Source organism: Ranitomeya variabilis, chromosome 5 (genome assembly GCF_051348905.1).
Source record: "Ranitomeya variabilis isolate aRanVar5 chromosome 5, aRanVar5.hap1, whole genome shotgun sequence".
NCBI lineage: Eukaryota > Metazoa > Chordata > Amphibia > Anura > Dendrobatidae > Ranitomeya > Ranitomeya variabilis.
The window spans coordinates 652,374,128-652,398,888 of NC_135236.1; the positions used below are offsets into that span (position 1 = coordinate 652,374,128).

The 24,761-nt window shown below is 44.3% G+C and overlaps 1 protein-coding gene across 1 annotated transcript in view; it reads left to right on the plus strand.

Annotated features, from left to right (window-relative positions):
- The window catches only part of GALNT10 (polypeptide N-acetylgalactosaminyltransferase 10), a 125,604-nt gene that overhangs the window by 60,922 nt on the left and 39,921 nt on the right, over window positions 1-24,761 (plus strand). Inside the window, exons 2-3 of the mRNA XM_077266397.1 lie at window positions 17,751-17,853; window positions 22,937-23,075. Of these exons, the coding sequence (XP_077122512.1) occupies window positions 17,751-17,853; window positions 22,937-23,075 (242 nt within the window). The remainder of the gene's footprint in view (window positions 1-17,750; window positions 17,854-22,936; window positions 23,076-24,761) is intronic.

Genomic DNA, 24,761 nt, shown 5'->3' on the forward strand with positions numbered 1-24,761 from the left:
GCAGTGATGCAAAATCAGAATGAGTTTCACATCTCAGCCAACTACCGTCCTCGGTGAGGTCAGAGCCGGCTGGGAGAAGGAGCTGTCATCGCGGCTTATGACATTACATCCTGGAATGACTCTAGACGAGGCGGCATCCCAGCTGAGGTCCCTCAGCCCCACGAGCTACCTTTATTTTATTATTTCGACAAGTGGCCCTCTGAGACCTGAGCTCTGCTAATCCAGGATCCATCTGAATTTCCCTTTCTTATGAGGACTCTGCCAACGCCTCTATAAAGAAGCCGAACTTACTGCAGTGAAAGGCAGGCTTTTAGTTCAAAGATGTCTACAGATGCTCCTTGGACCTGCTTGCAAGAATATATTTGAGAATTTTATAAATATTTCCCAAGGGCTTGTTCACACAAGTGTGAAAAACGCACTCAAAAGCAGCTTGTCCATTTACATGAATGGGGAAAAAAATCACAGTCCGGCTGTTGGTACTCTGACCCAAACTCATAAGTGTAAATGAGGTTGTCTAGTTCAGCTCTGGAGACCTGAAGCCAGTCTATGCTTAGTGGCCCACACTCGAACCAAGATGCCCAGACAAATGAATTCGTCGTTCAGAGGTGTTCCTAGACTCCAGTATTGGTAATTCATCCTCCATGGGTCTTCCATGACTCCAATATTGACGGCCTATCCTTAGGATATCAATGTCGGAGCGGTGGCAGTCTGACTTTCCCATGATCAGCCGATTGAAGATGATGCAGCTCATGGGAAGTGGCACACTTTGTAGTGGCCGTGAATGGTACTGCAGGCTCTCTCCTTTTCACTTGTATGGGTGAGTCCTTGCAAAACCACTTAAAGGGAACCTGTCACCACGTTTTTGGAAGATGGGATAAAAATAGCGTTAAATAGGGGCAGAGGTGGGCATTACATTAGTGTGTTTGTTATGCGTTTATTACCCACCTAAGTTGCCGAAATACCTTTGCAAAGTCTCCGTTTTCGCCTGTCAATCAGGCTGGTCTGGTCAAAAGGGCGTTGTCTTCCCCCAGATTTTGCGTAGTTTTCCGTTGGTGGCGTAGTGGTGTGCGCATGCCCAAAGTCCTGAATCCTCTGCCAGGGGATTTAAAAGAGCGCGCTGTTCGTTTTCATTGGTGATCGGTGGGCGCGGCCATCTTCCTTTGGCCGCGCGTGCGCAGAAGCGGCGCTCTGCTGGCCGCGGCTTCAGGAAAATGGCCGCGGGATGCCGCGCGTGCGCAGATGGATATCGCGGCGGCCATTTTCCTGAAGCCGCGGCCAGCAGAGCGCCGCTTCTGCGCACGCGCGGCCAAAGGAAGATGGCCGCGCCCACCGATCACCAATGAAAACGAACAGCGCGCTCTTTTAAATCCCCTGGCAGAGGATTCAGGACTTTGGGCATGCGCACACCACTACGCCACCAACGGAAAACTACGCAAAATCTGGGGGAAGACAACGCCCTTTTGACCAGACCAGCCTGATTGACAGGCGAAAACGGAGACTTTGCAAAGGTATTTCGGCAACTTAGGTGGGTAATAAACGCATAACAAACACACTAATGTAATGCCCACCTCTGCCCCTATTTAACGCTATTTTTATCCCATCTTCCAAAAACGTGGTGACAGGTTCCCTTTAAGGCCACTAAACGGTGTATAGAGCTGTGCTAGTTGGCACCCTTAATCAACTGATCGGTGGGGTTGCCGGGAGTCAATTTCCAATTTGATGCGATGATTGATTTGGTCACCGAATCGCATCGACTTACAAATAAAAAATATATAAGTTACAAATGCAATTTCACTCTGAAGGTGTGTGGAATATACATTAGAAGGACATTCTGTGCCGGTTCTTCCACCAGTCCCTGTGTTTCGACATTGTGAGCTTGTTAGCAACCTATCAGCAGTATCTCCATCGGCTGGGGAATGTTTCAGGAAGACGGGTCTAATCACATTCACCGCCTCGGGCCTTTCTTAAGCACTTCTCTGCAGTGAATTGCAGGTCAAAGACTCGTGAGTAACACATTGCAGCCCGTATGATTCAGATTCAGAGCAGATATCAGCCAAGCATTGGACGTCCGTCCTCTGTGCACGTCACTAGCTCTGCACAAGCCTTGCCCTCTGACATGAATGACAGACATTTAGAAATGCAGGTAAAATTTCTTGTCGGTGGAGCTGAGGGCCAGATAACTGCTACTAAAGTCAATATTCCAAGACGCTGAGATAGGAGTTGGTGTTTGCTGCGGCCCCATAATGTAGACCTTCTATAGCTCGTGGTGGAATTGGGTTGACCACCAAAGGTTTCCACCTTAGGGGATATCTACTGGAGGAGGTAGAAATGTCTGAACGAAACATGTCTCACGTCTGGGACCTGCAATCATGTCTAGAAAGTGTCCTCTGTCCCACAAAATAAGGTGGCTGGTGGGGAATGAACGAAGACTAACAAGAACCACATCTCCTCTTATTCTCCGCGGGATGGATTTGGGTCTCAAAGTTTGTACCCTCATCTATCATTTTAGCATCTCTTTCTGACTAGTGAAAGCTGAAAGTTAGGGTTTTGTGGATTATGGCCATATATAAGCTATTGTGGAGTCTCTTGCTGTTAAACAGTGTCTTTGGCTCTAGAATAATATATGGACCACCATGTCTTGGACACTGCATTGGTTGGCCAAGATTACTTCTGTTTGCCCCAGATCCACAGCTATCAGACAATTGCGGCCTCAGCTCCCATGTTAACTGATTGGCTTTGACGAGACAACAGCTTTCATTGCTATTAAACAGTGTCTTTGGCTCTCGTATAATATATGGACCACCATGTCTTGGACATGGCATTGGTTGACCGAGACTTATCCTATTTGCCCCGGATCCACAGCTATCAGCAGATTGTGGCCTCAGCTCCCATGTTAACTGATCGTCTTTGACGAGACAACCACTTTCATTAGCGTTTGGGTAGAGCTAGGGCTCTAATTAAATAACCTGCAGCTATATTTCTACCAGCAAATGACAACTAATTAACGTAGGCGTCGTCATATAACGCTGGGGCGCAGGAGGCTGCGAGTTTGAATAATAAAGTACTAGAATATTGACAACATCGCTGATGCATGAGAAGCGTTACTGGTTAATTATCAGTTACACAAAATGCTCTATTCTATATAGCGAGCGTAGGAACGTTTCGGATAATTACTTCCTACCGGTAGTTGGCGGTCCGAGACGCCCGAGTGGACCTCGATGAATAATTTATTAGTGATTGAAAATCTTTTTAGTGTCGACTCAACCATTTTACATTGAAAGGTACTCCCTAATATTGGGGACCTATTCTTAGGAGGGGTCATCATTATCAGATCGATAGGGGTGCGGCTCCCAGGACCCTCACTAATCATCCGATTGAAGGGCATAAGTTCTCTGATATATTGGCGCACAGCTCTGGTCCTGAATGGCGCCGAAGCTTTCTCCCATTTACTTGAGGGGGAGAGATCTGTAGTGCCATTCATGGCCACTGCACAATGTACGGGTTCTGGTGCGCTGCCGTCCTTGATCAGTGGGGTTGCCGAGTGTGGAGCCCCCTACTAACCCATTACTGGAAATGGCATATAGTGGTCATGAATAGTATTGCAATTTTTCATGTATTCTTGTGAATCAGGGAGATTGCAGTACCATTCATGACCACTATACTGTACATCTTACGGCGCTGTGCTGTTTTAGTGATTGTCTCACTTTTGCTGGATCACCTCAATCACTTGATCAGTCATCAAGGTTAAAGAAACCCACCACCCTCAAGCCTAAATATGAGTAGTTTTCTCATGTATAGTCATAGTACTGCTGCGTTCTACTGTCAAATTGGCAGCAGGATGGAGGCCACAATTCGTTTTGGGTGTATCCCTTGATAAGACTGATTTAATCTCTAGCGGACCGCTTTTATGAATCAAAGGGGGAATAACTTGGCAGCAAGTGATCAAATTCCCTGCAGCGCCCCCCACAAGGTTTTACTCTTTTATTCTTTATTGTGGCTCACATGGGTCATTGTTAAGATGTCCATTGTTTCTGGAGTAAAAAAAAAAATCCAACATCATTCCTCCCTTTTATAATTTATCCCGTTGTGATTTTTTTCATGCCTTTCAGGAGCTGCCTGATGTTGAGGATTGGTTGTTTTCTGCTGGCGGAGAGGACGTTGGTTGACGGCTGAGATCAGTTTACTCCCGGATGGGTTACATTGTAATTTGTCCACTTTCTCAGACTAAGTACTGTCACATTAGACAAGTATCTTTCATCAGGTCCTATTGTGTCGTGGAATCTGCCAGGACGGGGAAAGAGCGAAGATGGCGCCGAGCCAGGGATCAGTTCCCGTTCCACGACTATGATTTTCGACAGCAATATAAGCGGGTTCATAGGGCGCCAGGATCCATTACAGCAGCGGAGGGATAAAACGTCTTATCCTAGGAGTGTTTTCAAGTATTGGCGTCATTTTAGAAATGAATCAGATACGCATGCTGTCAAGTGATTGTCGAGCCAACAGATTGCACATTGTTCTCTGTAAGCAAGTTAGCGTTTAATATTATCACGTCATGCATATAACTGAGCTAGAATTAATGGCTCTAGAGTATAAATTGAACTCGTGCCGTCCGTTTTTTTTGATCGGCTAGCGCACGGACATCACACTGACATTCAGTAGGGTTGTTCAGATGAACGATTTTTCTCTCGGGCCCCATTGTCCGCGAGGGAAAAATTGCACCAGGCACTACTTTCTTCCTGGTCTCAAATGAGACCGACCCATACAAGTCATTAAAGAAAACCGGAGTAGGGAAACCTGCGCTTGATGACTGGAGAGAACACAACTCGCCTTATACCCTGGTGGAAAATGTCTTCTGAAGTCATGGAGAAGTGAGTTTTTCTTATTAGTGCCGCGATTAGCGTGTTCTTATTCATGTCGCTGCTGCATTACGGTCTCTGTGGTCTAGTTTTGTGACCCGACTCGTGCTGGGCTGACATTTACAGTAATGGCTTATTATTCATCCTAACAACACATGCAAAGACTGGCACATAGATAATAAGACCTTGATGTTTGCTTTCAAAGAGAAACGCGCACAGTGCTGGAAGCTGCTGCACGTAGGATGCAGATCTGGCAGTCTTTGGAGTGATAGCTGGAAGACCTTATCTTTGACAGATTGGCGTGTATGTACCTAGAACGGGGCGTCGAAAGGGAACGTTACGGCACCTAGGAATTTATTTTGTAAGTTTATCATAGAGACGTTATTTACTTTGGGGGTTTCTGGAAAATGATCTTAAAAGTTAAACCCAGGGGTAGGCAAGATAGGCAGTAAATGACGAGTCGCCGCAACTCCATGTCTCGCGGCTGTTCGACAGCCGCAACACGTGCAGGGATTTCCTGTTTGTTAGACAATCCCTGCATGTGTTGCAACTGTTGAACACTCGCGATACATGCAGCTGTGAGGGCTAGAACATAGTATTCAAGCTTGCCGAAGATACTCTATTAACACACGCACATGCTTAGCACCTTAACCAGATTCTTCCACTGGGACCCCCATCTGTCTTGAAAATAAAGCCCTGTTGTGTGCACTTCGAGGAATGGGGAGGAGGCTGCACATTTGTGGCTTTCTCCATTTTTATGGGGTTTTCAAAAATTGCCACTCAAGGGATAGAAATGTTACATCTCTCCTCCACACTTATTCGCTCCTCACACAACCGCCTCCAAGATTTCTCCCGAATATCCCCCATCCTCTGGAATTCCACGCCTCAACACGTCCAATTATCCACCACCCTCGGATCCTTCAGACAGAACCTGAAAACCCATCTCTTCAAGAAAGCCTACAGTCTGTAATAACCATTCTGCCGCCTCACCACCACCCGAGCTGCCGCCTCACCACCACCCGAGCTGCCGCCTCACCACCACCCGAGCTGCCGCCTCACCACCACCAGAGCTGCCGCCTCACCACCACCAGAGCTGCCGCCTCACCACCACCAGAGCTGCCGCCTCACCATCACCAGAGCTGCCGCACCCTCGACCGTCTCTTCCCCATTATCCCGTAGAATGTAAGTCCACAAGGACAGGGTCTTCTCCCCTCTGTACCAGTCTGTCATTGTAAATTTGTTTACTGTAAACGATATCTATAACTCTGTACGTAACCCCTTTCTCATGTACAGCACCATGGAATTAATGGTGCTATATAAATAAATAATAATTTCATAGAGGAAGGTCTTTCTCCTTCAGGACTGCCCTTTATTAGCCTCCTTACCCTCAAAGTGAATGTTTTATCTAGAAAATCCATTTTCAGATAGTCTCAAAGGTAATCCTGAGTTAAGAGGGAACTCACTATTTCAGGACTGCCATCTATTAGACAGAGCAGAGGTTTTCTCTTTGGAGGACCCCACAGTGTTATTCTTCATTTCTCCTGCGGTTGCACTGCAGAGAGATTGAACACTAACCCCAGAGGTTACAACTTGTTGCTGGAGTCCCAGCAACACATCGTTAATGTATTGTTTGTTTTTTTTCTAGAAGATTTTTAATAATTAAAAAAAAAAAAGCTTGTCCAAGTGAACAACCCTAATCAATCTTCTTAGATTTCTTTCGATCTAAGCATTTTTTATATATCTGTTACTCGTTGGTTTATTCATCCAGAACGTGCCTCACTGCAACGAAACCTGCGTCACCCCAAGTAAAAAAAAAAAAAAAGATATTCTTTACTTTTCCATGTCTTTGTGTTGCTGGGTCTCTTTGGTGTAGAATCTATTGATTTATTTGTTCTCGGTATAAAAGACTTTCAGAAACCGGTTTTACCTCTGGGGCTCCTGGAACAAGTCAGTGTTCTAGATATCCCAAGGCTAGATTTCTCTTGTTTAAAATGTGAAGATGTTTCATGGATAATGTTGAAAAGTTGCAAGTAATAAGCATTGAGACGTGATTGTCTATGCATCTAAATGTACAGACAGTGAAATAATCCTTAGTTCTTATGAAAGATCATGGGTGTCTGCCGGCTGCTTACATTCCCCTCCCCTTTGTGAATACTTTCATGCTTGGCTATCAGAAATGTATACACTGATCAGTGGCAGATTATCACTGATGATGAGGGGGGTTAAAGAAAGCTTGGACATGTTGAATTTCATTTCTTTGCCGAGGTCATTTTCACATCTTCAAGGACCTTAAAGGGCCTACCAGCTAACTCTTCTTGATAGCAGCTCAAAACATGACTTTCAACCTCCTTGCTGATGTTGTAGCCTTGTATGGTGGCCATGCACCAACCATCCAATACACCACCTCTCTGAATCATCCATGGTTGCACATCGCTCTTCAGTAAACAAGACTGTCTTAAAATATTTTTGTTTCTGCTTGTGAGCACTGTTTAGGGGTTGCCAAATAGTAGAACTGCAAGCCTCTTTATGATGCTACACCTTGAGGTTCGCAGGACTCCAGAGGCATCAGCAACTTAAACTACTTATTTACGGTTTGTAATGGTATTTTATCATCTTCTGTCTTAATCAGATACATTTATCTGGCAGAAACCTTCCCCATTATGCCTTTATCTGCACGAACCCGGCCGTGCTCAAAAATCTCTTCACGGTGGTCACGCTCAAGTTTTCGTGAAATATCTGTTTTCATACCTTGACCAAGGTATTGCACTATTTGGGGCTTTTCGGCAGCAGAGAGAGATCCTTTTTCTTTTCCGTATTGCTTGAAACCTTATGACGTTTAAATTCAATTTGCATAATAATTTGAAATGTGATATTCTTCCCACTTCCTTTGGAAATATCGTCATGCTTGACCAGTTATTAAAAATGTATAAACTGATTGGTGGCAGATTATCACTGATGTTGGGGGGGGGGGGGGTGATATAAGACTTGGGCATGTTGGATTTCAACATGCCTGATCCTTGGTTCTCGTGGGAGATCGCGGATGTCTGCCAGCTACTTACTTTCCACTCCACTTTGAGAATACATGCCCGGTTGGCCGATTATCAGGCGTGTCCGCCAGCCGCCTACTTACCACTCCCATTTGCGTATGGCCACATAAACTCTTTTGACTGATTTTCTACATCATACTGCTGTTCTGTGCTGAATAAATGAAGTGCCAGATTATCAGATTTTCCATGTTAACCGATGAGGAATTAAAGGATTTTGACTTTGCTGCATTCATAAAGTCTTCTTTTATTTTTTACCGCATCCTGATGACTCACAATAACTGGTAATCATCTTCTCAGCGGGAGCTGGTCGTCGGCCACAGATTGGTAGCCTGAGTTCTTAGCAGATTTCCCGAAATGTAAGGGCCGAAGCAGAATTATTATTTCTGACCTGATATTTCAACAAATAACAATTCTGGAGCATCTTTTTTTTCGAACTTTGCATTTTACTATTCCCGCTTGGAAATGTATTAATTGACAAATGAACATTACCATTTGATCTATTTTGGCAAAATGGCATGAACCTCCGAACCTTTTATTTATTTTTTATAATGTGTAAGGGCAGTGTTAAATGTCCGCTGATCGGCTACATTATGTTATGTGACTGCTGCAGACAATCAGCGGCTGATCAGAACTCGAAATCCACTCTTCTGGAGCAGTAAAGCCTGCAGTCAATCAGCTGCCATAGATTGACTGCAGCGGTTACTTGACAAAACAGTACAATGAAGCACCAGTCCAGGAGGTAAGTACGCAGTTTTTTTGTTTTTTTATGATGGACAGTGGAGCTGTTAAGAAGGGGGTTGTCATTTTGAAGAGGTTTGCTGGCTTTGGGGTACAAGTCTGCAGTTATTCTATGTGATTGCAGGGTTGTGAATCCACTGAGGATTCTCCGGCGTCAGGAGCAAGTATGTGATTTGCATACTTCTGGCCACATTTCGACTAGACTTATCTGGCCTCACTCTATTCACTTGCATTGAAAGAGGCCACGCCTGTCTAGTCGGCATGTGACCACGTGTATGCAAATCATGAAATCTGGCCACATTTCGACTAGACTTATGTGGCCTCACTCTATTCACTTGCATTGATCAATGCCACGCACGTCTAGTCGGCATGTGACCGCATGTATGCAAATTGTGCTCCTGGAGAATCCTGACTGCACACAGTGATCGCGATGTGAGGATTCACAAGTGTGCAGTCACATAGTGAAACTGCAGGCTTGTACCCTGAGGCCGGACAACCCCTTTAAGGATTACATAGGCCATTCAGTGTGTGTGTGTGGAAAGCTGCATGACTTCAATTACGTAAAATTTTCTTTTAAGTGCAAAATGTTAACTTTTTGCCAATTTTTATGGAGTGAATGACCTTGATGAGCAATCCACAAAATAGGTGATAAGTTTGGTTGTGGGACCCCCACCAATCAGTACAATGAGGGTCTTAAACCTAATTGAAGTCAGAATTCTGTGGAGGTGTACTTTGCTATCTCATCAGTCCCGTAGACCATTAGTGACGCAGAAGCGCGATCAGTCCGGACCGCAGTTAGTAGGATTTGACGCTTGGGACCCTTGTTGTGACCGATGGGCCCCCATTGATTATCCCTTGTCCTGTGGTGATTAATTTGAAACCCTTTTAATAGATTGCTGCTCTTCCTGTGCCGCTCGTGCTCCCGGTGTGCTCTTCTGCTTTTCTCTCCATCTTTGAAATCAAACATGTAGTTTGGTGTTCCACACAATATAATTGTGAATGTGGTCGCAGGTAACCGCGCACAAGGCTTTTACAGCAGCACTTTTCCAATCCCTCCTTGGGGGACGCCTGACCGCAGCGAGTTTTCCAAACAATACATGCACTATTACACAGGTGAATGCACATTACCCACACGTGAATGGGAGCTGGCACAGGAGCGGCACTCACTTGAGGATGCATTGTCTAAGGGGCTGGCATAAAGGTAAGACTCTGCCAGCCGCTCAGGTCGCCCCAGTGCTCCATTATGACGTTTTAGTGGAACAAAAAAAAAATAATCATAGGTTACAGAGCAGCTTTATTTCCTAGTTATATATGGATATGGAGATGGCTACTATTAGCTTGCACCTGTTCACATCTGTTCTCTGTTGGAAGTTACAGATATTGCTGGAAACTGTTGGAAATCTTTGATATTCCTTGTGAAGGGCAGTATGCTCCATTGCTTGTGGGAGGTCACTCTGCCGCCATTGCTTGCGGGAGGTCACTCTGCCGCCATTGCTTGTGGGAGGTCACTCTGCCGCCGTAGCTTGTGGGAGGTCACTCTGCCGCCATTGCTTGTGGGAGGTCACTCTGCCGCCATAACTTGTGGGAGGTCACTCTGCCGCCATAACTTGTGGGAGGTCACTCTGCCGCCATTGCTTGCGGGAGGGCACTCTGCCGCCATTGCTTGTGGGAGGTCACTCTGCCGCCGTAGCTTGTGGGAGGTCATTCTGCCGCCATAACTTGTGGGAGGTCACTCTGCCGCCATAACTTGTGGGAGGTCTCTCTGCCGCCATAACTTGTGGGAGGTCACTCTGCCGCCATAGCTTGTGGGAGGTCACTCTGCCGCCATAACTTGTGGGAGGTCACTCTGCCGCCATAGCTTGTGGGAGGTCACTCTGCCGCCATAACTTGTGGGAGGTCACTCTGCCGCCATAGCTTGTGGGAGGTCACTCTGCCGCCATAACTTGTGGGAGGTCACTCTGCCGCCATAACTTGTGGGAGGTCTCTCTGCCGCCATTGCTTGTGGGAGGTCACTCTGCCGCCATAGCTTGTGGGAGGTCACTCTGCCGCCATAACTTGTGGGAGGTCACTCTGCCGCCATAGCTTGTGGGAGGTCACTCTGCCGCCATAACTTGTGGGAGGTCACTCTGCCGCCATAACTTGTGGGAGGTCTCTCTGCCGCCATTGCTTGTGGGAGGTCACTCTGCCGCCATAGCTTGTGGGAGGTCACTCTGCCGCCATAACTTGTGGGAGGTCACTCTGCCGCCATAGCTTGTGGGAGGTCACTCTGCCGCCATAACTTGTGGGAGGTCACTCTGCCGCCATAACTTGTGGGAGGTCACTCTGCCGCCGTAACTTGTGGGTGGTCACTCTGCCGCCGTAACTTGTGGGTGGTCACTCTGCCGCCATAGCTTGTGGGAGGGCACTCTGCTGCCATAACTTGTGGGAGGGCACTCTGCCGCCGTAACTTGCGGGAGGGCACTCTGCCACCGTAACTTGCGGGAGGGCACTCTGCCGCCGTAGCTTGTGGGAGGGCACTCTGCTGCCATAACTTGCGGGAGGGCACTCTGCCGCCGTAACTTGCGGGAGGGCACTCTGCCACCGTAACTTGCGGGAGGGCACTCTGCCGCCGTAGCTTGTGGGAGGGCGCTGTTTGTTCAGGTACAATAGCTGTCATTATGTGGATGCAGCCTGTACTTGTGGGTGAACTATATATAGGAATGTCGCCTCATACGTCTCATTGAAGATGATTATTATTACCATTAGACCAGTGTAATAAGCAGTACAATGAAAATGAAAACAAAAACATTAACCACTAAAATACTTGGGAAGGCCAAATGCTGCATTCGATTTTTAGTGATGGATATCTCGACGCACAGAAGACAGTCCAGAAAACGATAAATAGAGCAGATACGAGGTGACTTTTCCCTGCAAATAATAGTGAGAAATGCCTTTACAACTTGCAGTGTCCATGTTTGTAACCACAGGGTATTATAAACAGCGCTCGTAAATGACCAGCAGAAAATCACTGACCCCTGCTGGGGTTTTTAAGCCAAAACCACAGGAAATCTGGTTTTGTGTACTGTGACTTCTCATATTGGAACATGAGCTAAACTTATAATCCATCTCTAAAAACACATCTCCCACCATTTCCTGAAAGCCCAAGCCAAAGATGAACTGTAGATAAAACCTGTTACTCCTGTGTGAGAAGCGACTCGCCTGTCAATCATACGTCGATTTATTCTCCTTTCCGAGTCTTAATATATTAGAATTGGCGTCTTATCGTCATTAACTATTCACTGCAATATATCTTGTGCCGATCACTTATTAAGTCCCTGGAAGGTTTGGACCATGCGTTTAATTTTGCTTCATAATATTGTGAATGGGAGTCAGGCATGTGTAGTTCCTATATGGAAGAACCTCTATCCTGGGCTTAAATATGACCTGTTACTTTCCATATACAGTACAGACCAAAAATTTGGACACACCTTCTCATTTAAAGATTTTTCTGTATTTTCATGACTATGAAAATTGTACATTCACACTGAAGGCATCAAAACTATGAATTAACACATGTGGAATTATATACTTAACAAAAAAGTGTGAAACAACTGAAATTATGTCTTATATTCTAGGTTCTTCAAAGTAGCCACCTTTTGCATTGATGACTGCTTTGCACACTCCTGGCATTCTCTTGATGAGCTTCAAGAGGTAGTCACCGGGAATGGTCTTCCAACAATCTTGAAGGAGTTCCCAGAGATGCTTAGCACTTGTTGGTCCTTTTGCCTTCACTCTGCGGTCCAGCTCACCCCAAACCATCTCGATTGGGTTCAGGTCTGGTGACTGTGGAGGCCAGGTCATCTGGCGTAGCACCCCATCACTCTCCTTCTTGGTCAAATAGCCCTTACACAGTCTGGAGGTGTGTTTGGGGTCATTGTCCTGTTGAAAAATAAATGATGGTCCAACTAAACCCAAACCGGATGGAATAGCATGCCGCTGCAAAATGCTGTGGTAGCCATGCTGGTTCAGTATGCCTTCAATTTTGAATAAATCCCCAACAGTGTCACCAGCAGAGCACCCCCACACCATCACACCTCCTCCATGCTTCACGGTGGGAACCCGGCATGTAGAGTCCATCCGTTCACCTTTTCTGCGTTGCACAAAGACACGGTGGTTGGTACCAAAGATCTCAAATGTAGACTCATCAGACCAAAGCACAGATTTCCACTGGTCTAATGTCCATTCCTTGTGTTCTTTAGCCCAAACAAGTCTCTTCTACTTGTTGCCTGTCCTTAGCAGTGGTTTCCTAGCAGCTATTTTACCATGAAGGCCTGCTGCACAAAGTCTCCTCTTAACAGTTGTAGAGATGTGTCTGCTGCTAGAACTCTGTGTGGCATTGACCTGGTCTCTAATCTGAGCTGCTGTTAACCTGCGATTTCTGAGGCTGGTGACTCGGATAAACTTATCCTCAGAAGCAGAGGTGACTCTTGGTCTTCCTTTCCTGGGGTGGTCCTCGTGTGAGCCAGTTTCTTTGTAGCGCTTGATGGTTTTTGCCACTGCACTTGTAGACACTTTCAAAGTTTTCCCAATTTTTCGGACTGACTGACCTTCATTTCTTAAAGTAATGATGGCCACTCGTTTTTCTTTACTTAGCTGCTTTTTTCTTGCCATAATACAAATTCTAACAGTCTATTCAGTAGGACTATCAGCTGTGTATCCACCAGACTTCTGCACAACACAACTGATGGTCCCAACCCCATTTATAAGGCAAGAAATCCCACTTATTAAACCTGACAGGGCACACCTGTGAAGGGAAAACCATTTCTGGTTGTTGAAGCTCATCAAGAGAATGCCAAGAGTGTGCAAAGCAGTCATCAAAGCAAAAGGTGGCTACTTTGAAGAACCTAGAATATAAGACATATTTTCAGCTGTTTCACACTTTTTTGTTAAGTATATAATTCCACATGTGTTAATTCATAGTTTTGATGCCTTCAGTGTGAATGTACAATTTTCATGGTCATGAAAATACAGAAAAATCTTTAAATGAGAAGGTGTGTCCAAACTTTTGGTCTGTACTTTATATGTATTTTTTTTAACCTGGTGTAAATGCCGCTGTTCTCCTGAATCCGGCGTTGTTTTTCGTGTATTCCTGCGCCCTTCCTTTCCTGAGATATGGTCCCTTTTTTTCTGTATATAAATCTGATCTCCTTGACCAAGCAGGTGTGGGCATCTTCCCTAGGACCACACCCAGTTGCCAATATCAACTAGATTTGCATACAGGGAAAAAGGGGCCATATCTCAGGAAGGGAGAGGAGCAGGAACGCACAAAAAACAACGCCGGATTCAGAAGAACAGCAGCATTTACACCAGGTAAAAAAAAAAATCATATTTTTGGGAAGTGACCGGTTTCCCTTAAAGGGTTTTGAGGCTTCAAAAACCCATTTTAAATACTCTGTTAGGGAATTAAGAAAATTGTTTCTCACTATCAGGAGCTAAATCTGTTAGCCACAGTGGCTACAAAGTATGTCTTATTTTGTAAAGTGCTCCATTGAGGACTGTGTAATGCATCTCATTTCCTGTAGAGGCGCTGCAGGGAAATTAATCACTTTCTGCTGTATTTTTCACATGATACTGCTGCTTATTGTTGGATTCTCTATGATCAATCTCAGGATTGACCACCAATGTTTGACAGATGAGGGTCTACCGTCTGGGACAGCTCAATGAAGGGACCCTTGAGTAAGAGGTAAACCACGAGAAGCCCCTTGGCTGCAGACTGTATTCGTGTTGGCGCCCCGCGGTGCCGCTTCTCCTTAGGGGACACTAAGCATTGTTGTTAAATGCATCGTTAGGTTTTTATTTCCAGTAATGAATCCTAACCGCATCCCCAAATGGCGCCCTAATGCTTCGGATACCCTCGCCCCCATGATAGGTGTGATCCGCGTATAATTGAGGATTAGTAAATGGCTGGCTATATATAGCCGCCATGGGAGACAGTGACTTTTGTCATGGTCTGGAGCTTCCCGCAGTCTGACGGGAACACTGTGCCGCTTGTGTAAGACACAATACCACAGTAAACTCCATGGTTACCGCTGGGAGCCGCGTCGTCGGAAAGCGTCATGAATTCCAAATGGTGCTTAGAATGAGGATTTTGTTATTTGCAGCTGCAAGGAGCAGGTGAGGGGATTTATCTTCTCCCCCCTTATTCGGCTTGCTTAGATCCTCATCTTTATGTACACTTTCTGGATATAAAGCTGCCTGCTGTGTCCTGTAGTGCTCCTGCGGGAGGCTGACACATCGACTTCTCGTCAGCCCTCATCTAGATGCATTACCGTGACCCTCGACCATGGGTGGTGGGGAGATATGTTACTGGGATCTGGGCAGAAAGGCTAGACAGATGTGTACATAAAATAAGTACAAGACATTCGTCTCCTTGGCTTCAGGCCTGTTTGCACCTAAAATAATAGCAAGGGAGCACACAGATCATGCAGCTGCTGTGGACCCTCCAGAACAGAGGACCTAGTCCTGGGACATCTCATCAGCTTTACTAGTGGTTCGTGAGAATTTGGACTCCCCGTTATGGCCGGTGCAAGCGAGCGGTCACATGCCGACTAAACTTGTTCAGCTTCTCTCAATTCACCTCTAGTGAGAGAACCCGAATGAGTCTAGTCTGCATGTGACCGCGCGTCTGCAAATCGCAAAAATTTCGCGTAACAGCTCGCATCTTCAATACCGAGGAATCACAGCGGAGTGTGAACTGCACTCTGTCATGACTCGCCAGTCTGCAGACGTTGCTCTCAAACCTGGACAACCCCTTTAACTACTGCATTGATTAAATGTCAGATTACATTTCCTAACTGAACAGCGCACAAGCCTGAGAGAACCGTTCCAAGCCGAGGATGCAGTATTTTCTTTCTTGTGTGCGTTTTATTTAATTTGTTTGTCATTTTTGGTTTGTTTAATTTGCTGTTAAATATTACTGTTTTTGGATAAAAATCTTCAAAAAACTGGAAAAGCAGCACATGAGAATAAAGCAGAAATCAGACCGCTAGTGGACTATATGGCAATGAAAAAATACCCTCTGTAGGATTTAAAGAGTTTGTACCAAGCTATCCCCTATAAACAGGAAGGGTGTAAATTATCCAGAAAGTAAGTGATCATTTATAAATGCTGGAATCATACAGATGAGCGGATATGTGTCATGTGACTGCTTCCCGCCCCAGGAGGACCACTCCCTTCCTAGGCCACACCCTCGATCAGTCGATCATAGCGCGATCACATATTTTTTTTCCAGCAGTTATGCCTCTTTAGCCATGTTTATAAAAGGGAATAGTGGATTTTTCCTTTCGGGTAAGATGGAAGGGGAAAGAAAATGGGGCTTTCTGCACGTAGTAAATTAGTAAGGATTAAAACAAGTTTCGAGAACAACTCCAAAGTTAAGAAGTGAATCCAGTAGGTGCGGTTGGAACTTGCTCTAGGTGAGTTCCAGCAGTGGGTGATGATCGGTAGTGACACCAACAGGTGTAGGGCGCTCCCACGGTAGTAGATGTAGCGAAAGAAAAAATATATACCAAAAATATAAAAAAAAATTAAGACTTTATTAAAAACACTGTGTTTCGCCTCTACCCAGCCTTCCTCAGGTGACTGGAGATTGGTCGATATACTGGGCTCCTATACACCTATCCCAACAGTTTTCCCAAAACTAGTTTTCTGTTCTCGGGAAAACTTCTGGATAGGTGTATATGAGCCCAGTAAACCGACCAACTTCCAGACACCTGAGGAAGGCTGGATACAGTCGAAACGCGTTGTGTTTTTAAGAATGCTTTTACTTTCTAGATTTTCGGGTATTTTTTTCCCTTTTGCTACATCTATTACTTTGGGAGCACTCTACACCTGGAATGTCTATGGGCGACCATGTAATACATGGGTGATCGGCGTCTTCGAGTGTTGGAGATGGTCTACGGTTACTGCTGGAGAGCCAGGTTGTAAGGAGGCCACTATTCTCGAATCGTCTCAGTTGAACGCGCTCCTGCCTTCGATAGATATTTATTTTCGTATTTTATCTGCCTCTTACAATTATCACTTTTCAGACGTAGAATGGATATAAGTGAGCGCAGCCCTTGATGAGACGTTGCAGTTATTACGGTTTTATTTTTTCTTTATTAGCTATAAATGTCTAGATTGGTGTAATTGGATATGATGTGTTTTCTCCGCCATTACATATATCCGGTATATTAACACTTTTCTTTAATTAGCTTCACAGTGGAAGCTCATAGCGGTGATGTTCGTTTTCATTGCCTAATTGGTGTAAACGTCTCGGGTTGGCTGTCACCGGTCAGGCTAAACGTGCGCCGACCCCGGAGATATTTATTTAGCTCTATGATCCACTGTGACTCTAGAGAAGGAATGGAATTGAACAATCTTAATTCTGTATCTCCTATATATCCTCCCACTTTTGAGTATCAAACACTATAGCGATGTTCATCCTGAGCCTCCTGGTTCATGAACTAAATTCTAGACCCTGCAATGAAGAATGACATTTAGGGTCTGTGCAGACGGCATCTTTTTTACAGGCAAATTCCGCTTGAAAAAGTGACAGGAAAAAATGATTTCAGTGCACAATTTTTACGCAGATTTGGTAAAATGTCATTCACTTTTGGGCAATGCAGTAGGTGAGGGATCGGGTTTTTATCCAGGATTGGTAAAAAAATGACCGCTCCCTTCCAGAAATCGCGCCATACCTGTCTATGCTCCGTTAAAGAAAATGAGACTGCAGTACAGCACACGGCCTGCGGACAGGTGGGGGCGCTGCTTTTGGACAAAATCAAATCTTTTTATGATCCTAAATAATCCTACTAAAGGATGGGATGAGATTAAGGAGATGTAAAAAGTTTCAATGTACAATTTTATTACCGTTTTCTTTTTATATGGACTTTTAATTTGACTGTATTAGGGACTCTTTAAATTGGAGAGCTCCACCCCTAGGACTCTTCAGACACTGAACACTTTATCTGCAATACACGTTCCCTTTACTCTGCTTAATGGCTGCTTAGATAATACGTGAATGTGCATTGGGCATTTTCTCACTGTAAATCTGAAAATCCTGAACATTTTGTCTCCATCTCATTTGTAGGTACCTCTGATCAGGCATAAAGATGAATATGTCAATGACAAAGGGCCGGGGAAGAAGGACTGGCACGACTATGATTACATGAGAAGAGAGCACGATCGATTAGGTACGAAGGAGAGTCCTTGCTCATCTGTTTGATTTTACGATTGAACATCATTATGTAATAGTGGTGTATTTTGGCTCACTGCCCAATAGCCGGGAACTACCGTCTCTTCAGCATTTACCAACACAAAAATTTAACTCGGCCCACCTTTTTAGAAAATTAGAAAAAAGTTATATATACATATTTATAAAAGTGGGTAGAAGATTAAATATCTCATGATGAGTAAATCTAGCGAGCTGTCTCAAGAACTTTGCAACCTTATTGTTGCAAAACACACTAATAGCATTGGGTACAGGAAAATTTCTAAATTGCTGAATGTACCAGTGATCATGAATGTAGCTATACATTTTTATTTTTTTATATGCACGTATATATATATATATATATATATATATATATATATATATATATATATATATGAGATGTGGCAAAGTGTCTGAGGTTCTCACCAAAAGCCTTCTCTATAGAAATAAATATATACACACATATTTATGTATGTACCGTATATGTGTGTGTGTGTGTATATATTATATGTTGCTCAAAAAAATAAAGGGAACACTTAAACGACACATTGTAACTCCAGGTCAATCCCACTTCTGTGAAATCAACCTGTCCAGTTAGGAATCTACACCAATTGTGAATAATTTTTTCCTGTTGCTGTGCAAATGGAACAGACAACAGGTAGAAATGATACGCATTTAGCAAGGCAGCCCCTATAAAGGAGTGGTTCTGCAGGGGGTGACCACAGACCATTTCTCTGTTCTCATTCTTTTTGGCAGTTGTTTTGGTTACTTTTGCATTTTGTCATTGCTCTCACCCCTAGAGGTACAGTAGCATGAAGCAGTGTCTAGAACCCACAGAAGTTGCTCAGGTAGAGCAGCTCATCCAGGATGGCACATCAATGCGAGCTGTAGCAAGGAGGTTTGCTTTGTCTGTCAGCGTAGTGTCCAGAGACTAGAGGCGCTACCAGGAGACAGGCCAGTACACCAGGAGACGTGGAGGGGGCCGTAGGAGGGCAACAACCCAGCAGCAGGACCGCTACCTCCACTTTGTGCAAGGAGGAACAGGAGGAGCACTGCCAGAGCCCTGCAAAATTACCTCCAGCAGGTTACAAATGTGCATGTGTCTGCACAAACGGTTAGAAACTGACTCCATGAGGATGGTCTGAGTGCCCGACATCCACAGATGGGGGTTGTGCTCACAGCCCAATACCTTGCAGGACGCTTGGCATTTGCCACAGAACACCAGGATTGGCAAATTCGCCACTGGTGCCCTGTGCTCTTCCCAGATGAAAGCAGGTTCACACTGAGCACATGTGACAGACGTGACGAGAGTCTGGAGACGCCGTGGAGAGCGATCTGCCTGCAACATCCTTCAGCATGACCGGTTTGGCAGTGGGTCAGTAATGGTGTGGGGTGGCATTTCTTTGGAGGGCTAGAGGTTGCCTGACCACCATTAAGTACCGAGATGAGATCCTCAGCCCCTTTGTGAGACCATATGCTGGTGCGGTTGGCCCTGGGTTCCTCCTAATGCCAGACAATGCCAGACCTCATGTCTCTGGAGTGTGTCAGCAGTTCCTGCAAGATGAAGGCATTGAAGCTATGGACTGGCCCGCCCGTTCCCCAGTCCTGAATCCGAGCACATCTGGGACATCATGTCTTGCTCCATCCACCAACGTCACGTTGCACCACAGACTGTCCAGGAGTTGGCGGATACTTTAGTCCAGGTCTGGGAGGAGATCCCTCAGGAGACTATCTGCCACCTCATCAGGAGCATACCCAGGCATTGTAGGGGGGTCATACAGGCACGTGGAGGCCACACACTACTGAGCATCATTTCCCTGTCTTAAGGCATTTGCACTGATGTTGGATCTGCCTGTAAATTCATTTTCCACTTTGATTTTGAGCATCATTCCAACTCCAGACCTACATGGGATATTAGTTGTGACTTAAGTTGATCATTTTTAGGTTTTATTGTTCTCAACACATTCCACTATGTAATGAATAAAGATTTACAACTGGAATATTTCATTCAGTGATATCTAGGATGTGGGATTTTCGTGTTCCCTTTCTTTTTTTGAGCAGTGTATATAGATATAGAGAGACTGAAATTCTTGCCCATTCTTCCTTGGCAAACAGCTCGAGCTCAGTGAGGTTTGATGGAGATCGTTTGTGAACAGCAGTTTTCAGCTCTTTCCACAGATTCTCGATTGGATTGAGGTCTGGACTCTGACTTGGCCATTCTAACACCTGGATACATTTATTTGTGAACCATTCCATTGTAGATTTTGCTTTATGTTTGGGATCATTGTCTTGTTGGAAGACAAATCTCCGTCCCAGTCTCAGGTCTTTTGCCGACTCCAACAGGTTTTCTTCAAGAATGGTCCTGTATTTGGCTCCATCCCTCTTCCCATCAATTTTAACCATCTTCCTTGTCCCTGCTGAAGAAAAGCAGGCCCAAACCATGATGCTGCCACCACCATGTTTGACAGAGGGGATAGTGCATTCAGGGTGATGAGCTGTGTTGCCTTTACTCCAAACATATCATTTGGCTTTGTTGCCAAAAAGTTTGATTTTGGTTTCATCTGACCAGAGCACCATCTTCCACATGTTTGGTGTGTCTCCCAGGTGGCTTGTTGCAAACTTTAAACGACACTTTTTATGGATATCTTTGAGAAATGGCTTTCTTCTTGCTACTCTTCCATAAAGGCCAGATTTGTGCAGAGTACGACTGATTGTTGTCCTATGGACAGACTGTCCCACCTCAGCTGTAGATCTCTGCAGTTCGTCCAGAGTGATCATGGGCCTCTTGGCTGCATCTCTGATCAGTCTTTTCCTTGTTTGAGATGAAAGTTTAGAGGGACGGCCGGGTCTTGGTAGATTTGCAGTGGAATGATACTCTTTCCATTTCAATATGATCGCTTGCACAGTGCTCCTTGGGATGTTTAAAGTTTTGGAAATCATTTTGTATCCAAATCCGGCTTTAAACTTCTCCACAACAGTATCACGGACCTGCCTGTTGTGTTCCTTGGTCTTCATGATGCTCTCTGTGCTTCACACAGAAGCCTGAGACTATCACAGAGCAGGTGAATTTATACGGAGACTTGATTACACACAGGTGGATTATATTTATCATCATTAGGCATTTAGTACAACATTGGATCATTCAGAGATCCACAATGAACTTCTGGAGTGAGTTTGATGCACTGGAAGTTTTTGAATTTCCACAAAAATTTATGATAACCAATACATTTCGTTCAACTTAACAATTGTGTTCCACTTGTTGTTGATTCTTCACTAAAAATTTACATTTGGCATCTTTGTTTGAAGCGTGATATGTGGGAAAAGGTTGAAAAGTTCCAGGGAGCTGAATACTTTCGTAAGGCATATATATATATATATATATATATATATATATATATATATATATATATATATATATATATATATATATATATATATATATATATATATATATATATATATTACTAGCTGTTTCCAGCCAGCTAACGCTCGGCATGCTCATTGCTATCTAATTAACGCTGCTAGTAATTAAACTAAAGTAAATAATGACAATATTCAATAGCGCTTACGCAGGTGGTAAATTAACTTAAAATGAAGTTAATAATAATAATTAAAAATCAGAATAATACTAATACATTTTATTCACAGTGTAAAATCAAAAGCAAACTGGATTTGTGTGGTAATGTGTGGGGACTGAGCCTCGTGTGGTAATGTGTGGGGACGGAGCCTCGTGTGGTAATGTGTGGGGACGGAGCCTCATGTGGTAATGTGTGGGGACGGAGCCTCGTGTGGTAATGTGTGGGGACGGAGCCTCGTGTGGTAATGTGTGGGGATTGAGCCTCGTGTGGTAATGTGTGGGGACGGAGCCTCGTGTGGTAATGTGTGGGGATGGAGCCTCGTGTGGTAATGTGTGGGGACGGAGCCTCGTGTGGTAATGTGGGGGGCGGGATTATGTGTGGTAATGGGGGGGTGGGATTATGTGTGGTAATGTGGTGGGGGGCAGGATTATGTGTGGTAATGTGGGGGGCGGGATTATGTGTGGTAATGTGGTGGGGGGCAGGATTATGTGTGGTAATGTGGTGGGGGGCAGGATTATGTGTGGTAATGTGGTGGGGGGATTATGTGTGGTAATGTGGTGGGGGGATTATGTGTGGTAATGTGGTGGGGGGGCGGGATTATGTGTGGTAATGTGGTGGGGGGGCGGGATTATGTGTAGTAATGTGGGGGGCGGGATTGTGTGTGGTAATGTGGGGGGATTATGTGTGGTAATGTGGGGGGGCGGGATTGTGTGTGGTAATGTGGTGGGGAGGCGGGATTATGTGTGGTAATGTGGGGGCGGGATTATGTGTGGTGATGTGGGGGGCGGAGCTACTGTGCAGGGGGCGGGATTAGCGATTAATCACGATGCCTCTTATATATACAGATGTGTGTGTGTATAAATATAATGTGTGTGTGAATGTGTGTGTGCGTGTATGTGTATATATATATATATATATATATATATATATATATATATATATATATATGTGTTTGTTTATACATATATGTGTGTATATGTATGTATATATATATATATTACGAGGCTTTTTGGTGAGTACCTCGGAGGTTTTGCACCCATTTTGGTATGGAAAAGTGTCGCTTTTATTTTTGTATTACACATTCTAATTTTGCAATCAAGCGGGATGTGTGCTATTACTTTTCATGACACACATAAAATCAGTTTTTATAGACGTTAAGGCATTCTTCTAAAAATCTATTTTCGGAAATGCTTGCAATTTATTTTATCTTTTCCATGCCGTTCTTCTGTTACTCCTCCTGGAACTGTAGGAATAAATTGACAACTGGGCGTTACTATTTCCCTTGTCACTGGGGGTGGGTTTTTTCACACTTCGGCATTGCCTAGTAAGTGCAAGGGAACAGCAAATTGACCTTGTGATGTCAGTTCCATGTGGCCGCATTGGTCCTCGGCCCGTGCGTTATGTAGATGTGTGCGATTCTCAGGATTTTATTTGCTTTATGTTTATTTTGTGCGTTGCTTTATAACGAATATAAACCCTCCTTAGGAAATGGTGAACAGGGGAAACCTTTCCCAATGGCAGATGCAGATCGCGTGGAACAAGCCTACCGTGAGAATGGATTCAATATCTACGTCAGTGATAAAATCTCACTGAACAGATCTCTTCCAGATATCAGACACCCAAAGTAAGTCAATCATCCAGCTTACCTGGTATTTATATAAAATTAAAAAAATCTACTAACCGACCATCATCCATAGTTTCCAGTGGTTAACGCGTGCCCATATATTTGGCTTTAACTCGGCAATCTATCAGCTGATGTCGGCTTCGTAGTTAAGGAAGGCAGCGCTTGCAAGCAATTTGCTATAGAGCTTGTAAGTGCTGCCCTGAAGATCACTGGATCCAACCAGCCTAAGTGCTCCCTGTGCTCCTCCCATGCTGCAGAAGTAAAGCTGCTTCTACCAGCAGCATTGGAGTGCAAGCAGTTCGACACCACAACTCAACCATCCCACCAATCGGGACTGTCAACTTTAACTCCTTCACAACCTCTCACGCACATTTTCATTTTAGGTCTTGTGTGTTAGCTTCAAATCTCTTAAGTAGACAAAAAAAAGTAAAAAAAAAGTTAAAAAGATAGGAAAAAGAATAAAAGCGCAAAAACAAAAAATTGCCCTCTTGAAAAGTTTAGTGATTTGTTACACCCATCTTCTAATTAAATGAGCAAACCCAAACTTTGGCAAAAATTTTAAATAAGAAAGTCAGTAGACAGTAAAATAGAAGGGAATGAAGATGCATAACCGACCCAGCTTATGCCAAAAGACACCATTTTGGTGCACTCTTGGTGTATGGGTCCTCTGGGAACATTTGACGTTTGCTTTCAAGAGCTTTACTGGCTTAAACAACCAACGTGACACCATAAGGAAATGTGAACGGAGACTCTGGATAAGAACTGCGAAGCTGAAATTTCTGATGACATTATCCATTGTACATGAATGGCTTTTCAGAAACCCCATTCACTTGCATGAATTTTGACTTGTGTATGCTTATTTTACGTGGATTTATTTATAGATTGTGCACCGAAATCCTTCAGTTCCATTTGTAGAGTTCTGTAGATATACTGTCCGTGTGTGTATGTCGATGTACTGTCCGTGTGTGTATGTAGATATACTGTCCGTGTGTGTATGTAGATATACTGTACGAGTGTGTATGTAGATGTACTGTACGTGTGTGTATGTAGATGTACTGTACGTGTGTCTGTAGATATACTGTCCGTGTGTGTGTGTAGATATACTGTACGTGTGTGTATGTCGATGTACTGTCTGTGTGTGTATGTAGATAAACTGTCCGTGTGTGTCTGTAGATGTACTGTCTGTGTGTGTATGTAGATGTACTGTCTGTGTGTGTATGTAGATGTACTGTACGTGTGTGTCTGTAGATATACTGTACGTGTGTGTGTAGATGTACTGTCTGTGTGTGTATGTAGATGTACTGTACGTGTGTGTATGTAGATGTACTGTACGTGTGTGTATGTAGATATACTGTACGTGTGTGTATGTAGATGTACTGTACGTGTGTGTGTAGATGTACTGTACGTGTGTGTATGTAGATAAACTGTCCGTGTGTGTATGTAGATATACTGTCCGTGTGTGTCTGTAGATATACTGTCCGTGTGTGTCTGTAGATATACTGTACGTGTGTGTATGTCGATATACTGTACGTGTGTGTGTGTAGATATACTGTACGTGTGTGTATGTAGATATACTGTCTGTGTGTGTATGTAGATATTCTGTCCGTGTGTGTATGTAGATATACTGTCTGTGTGTGTATGTAGATATACTGTCTGTGTGTGTATGTAGATATTCTGTCCGTGTGT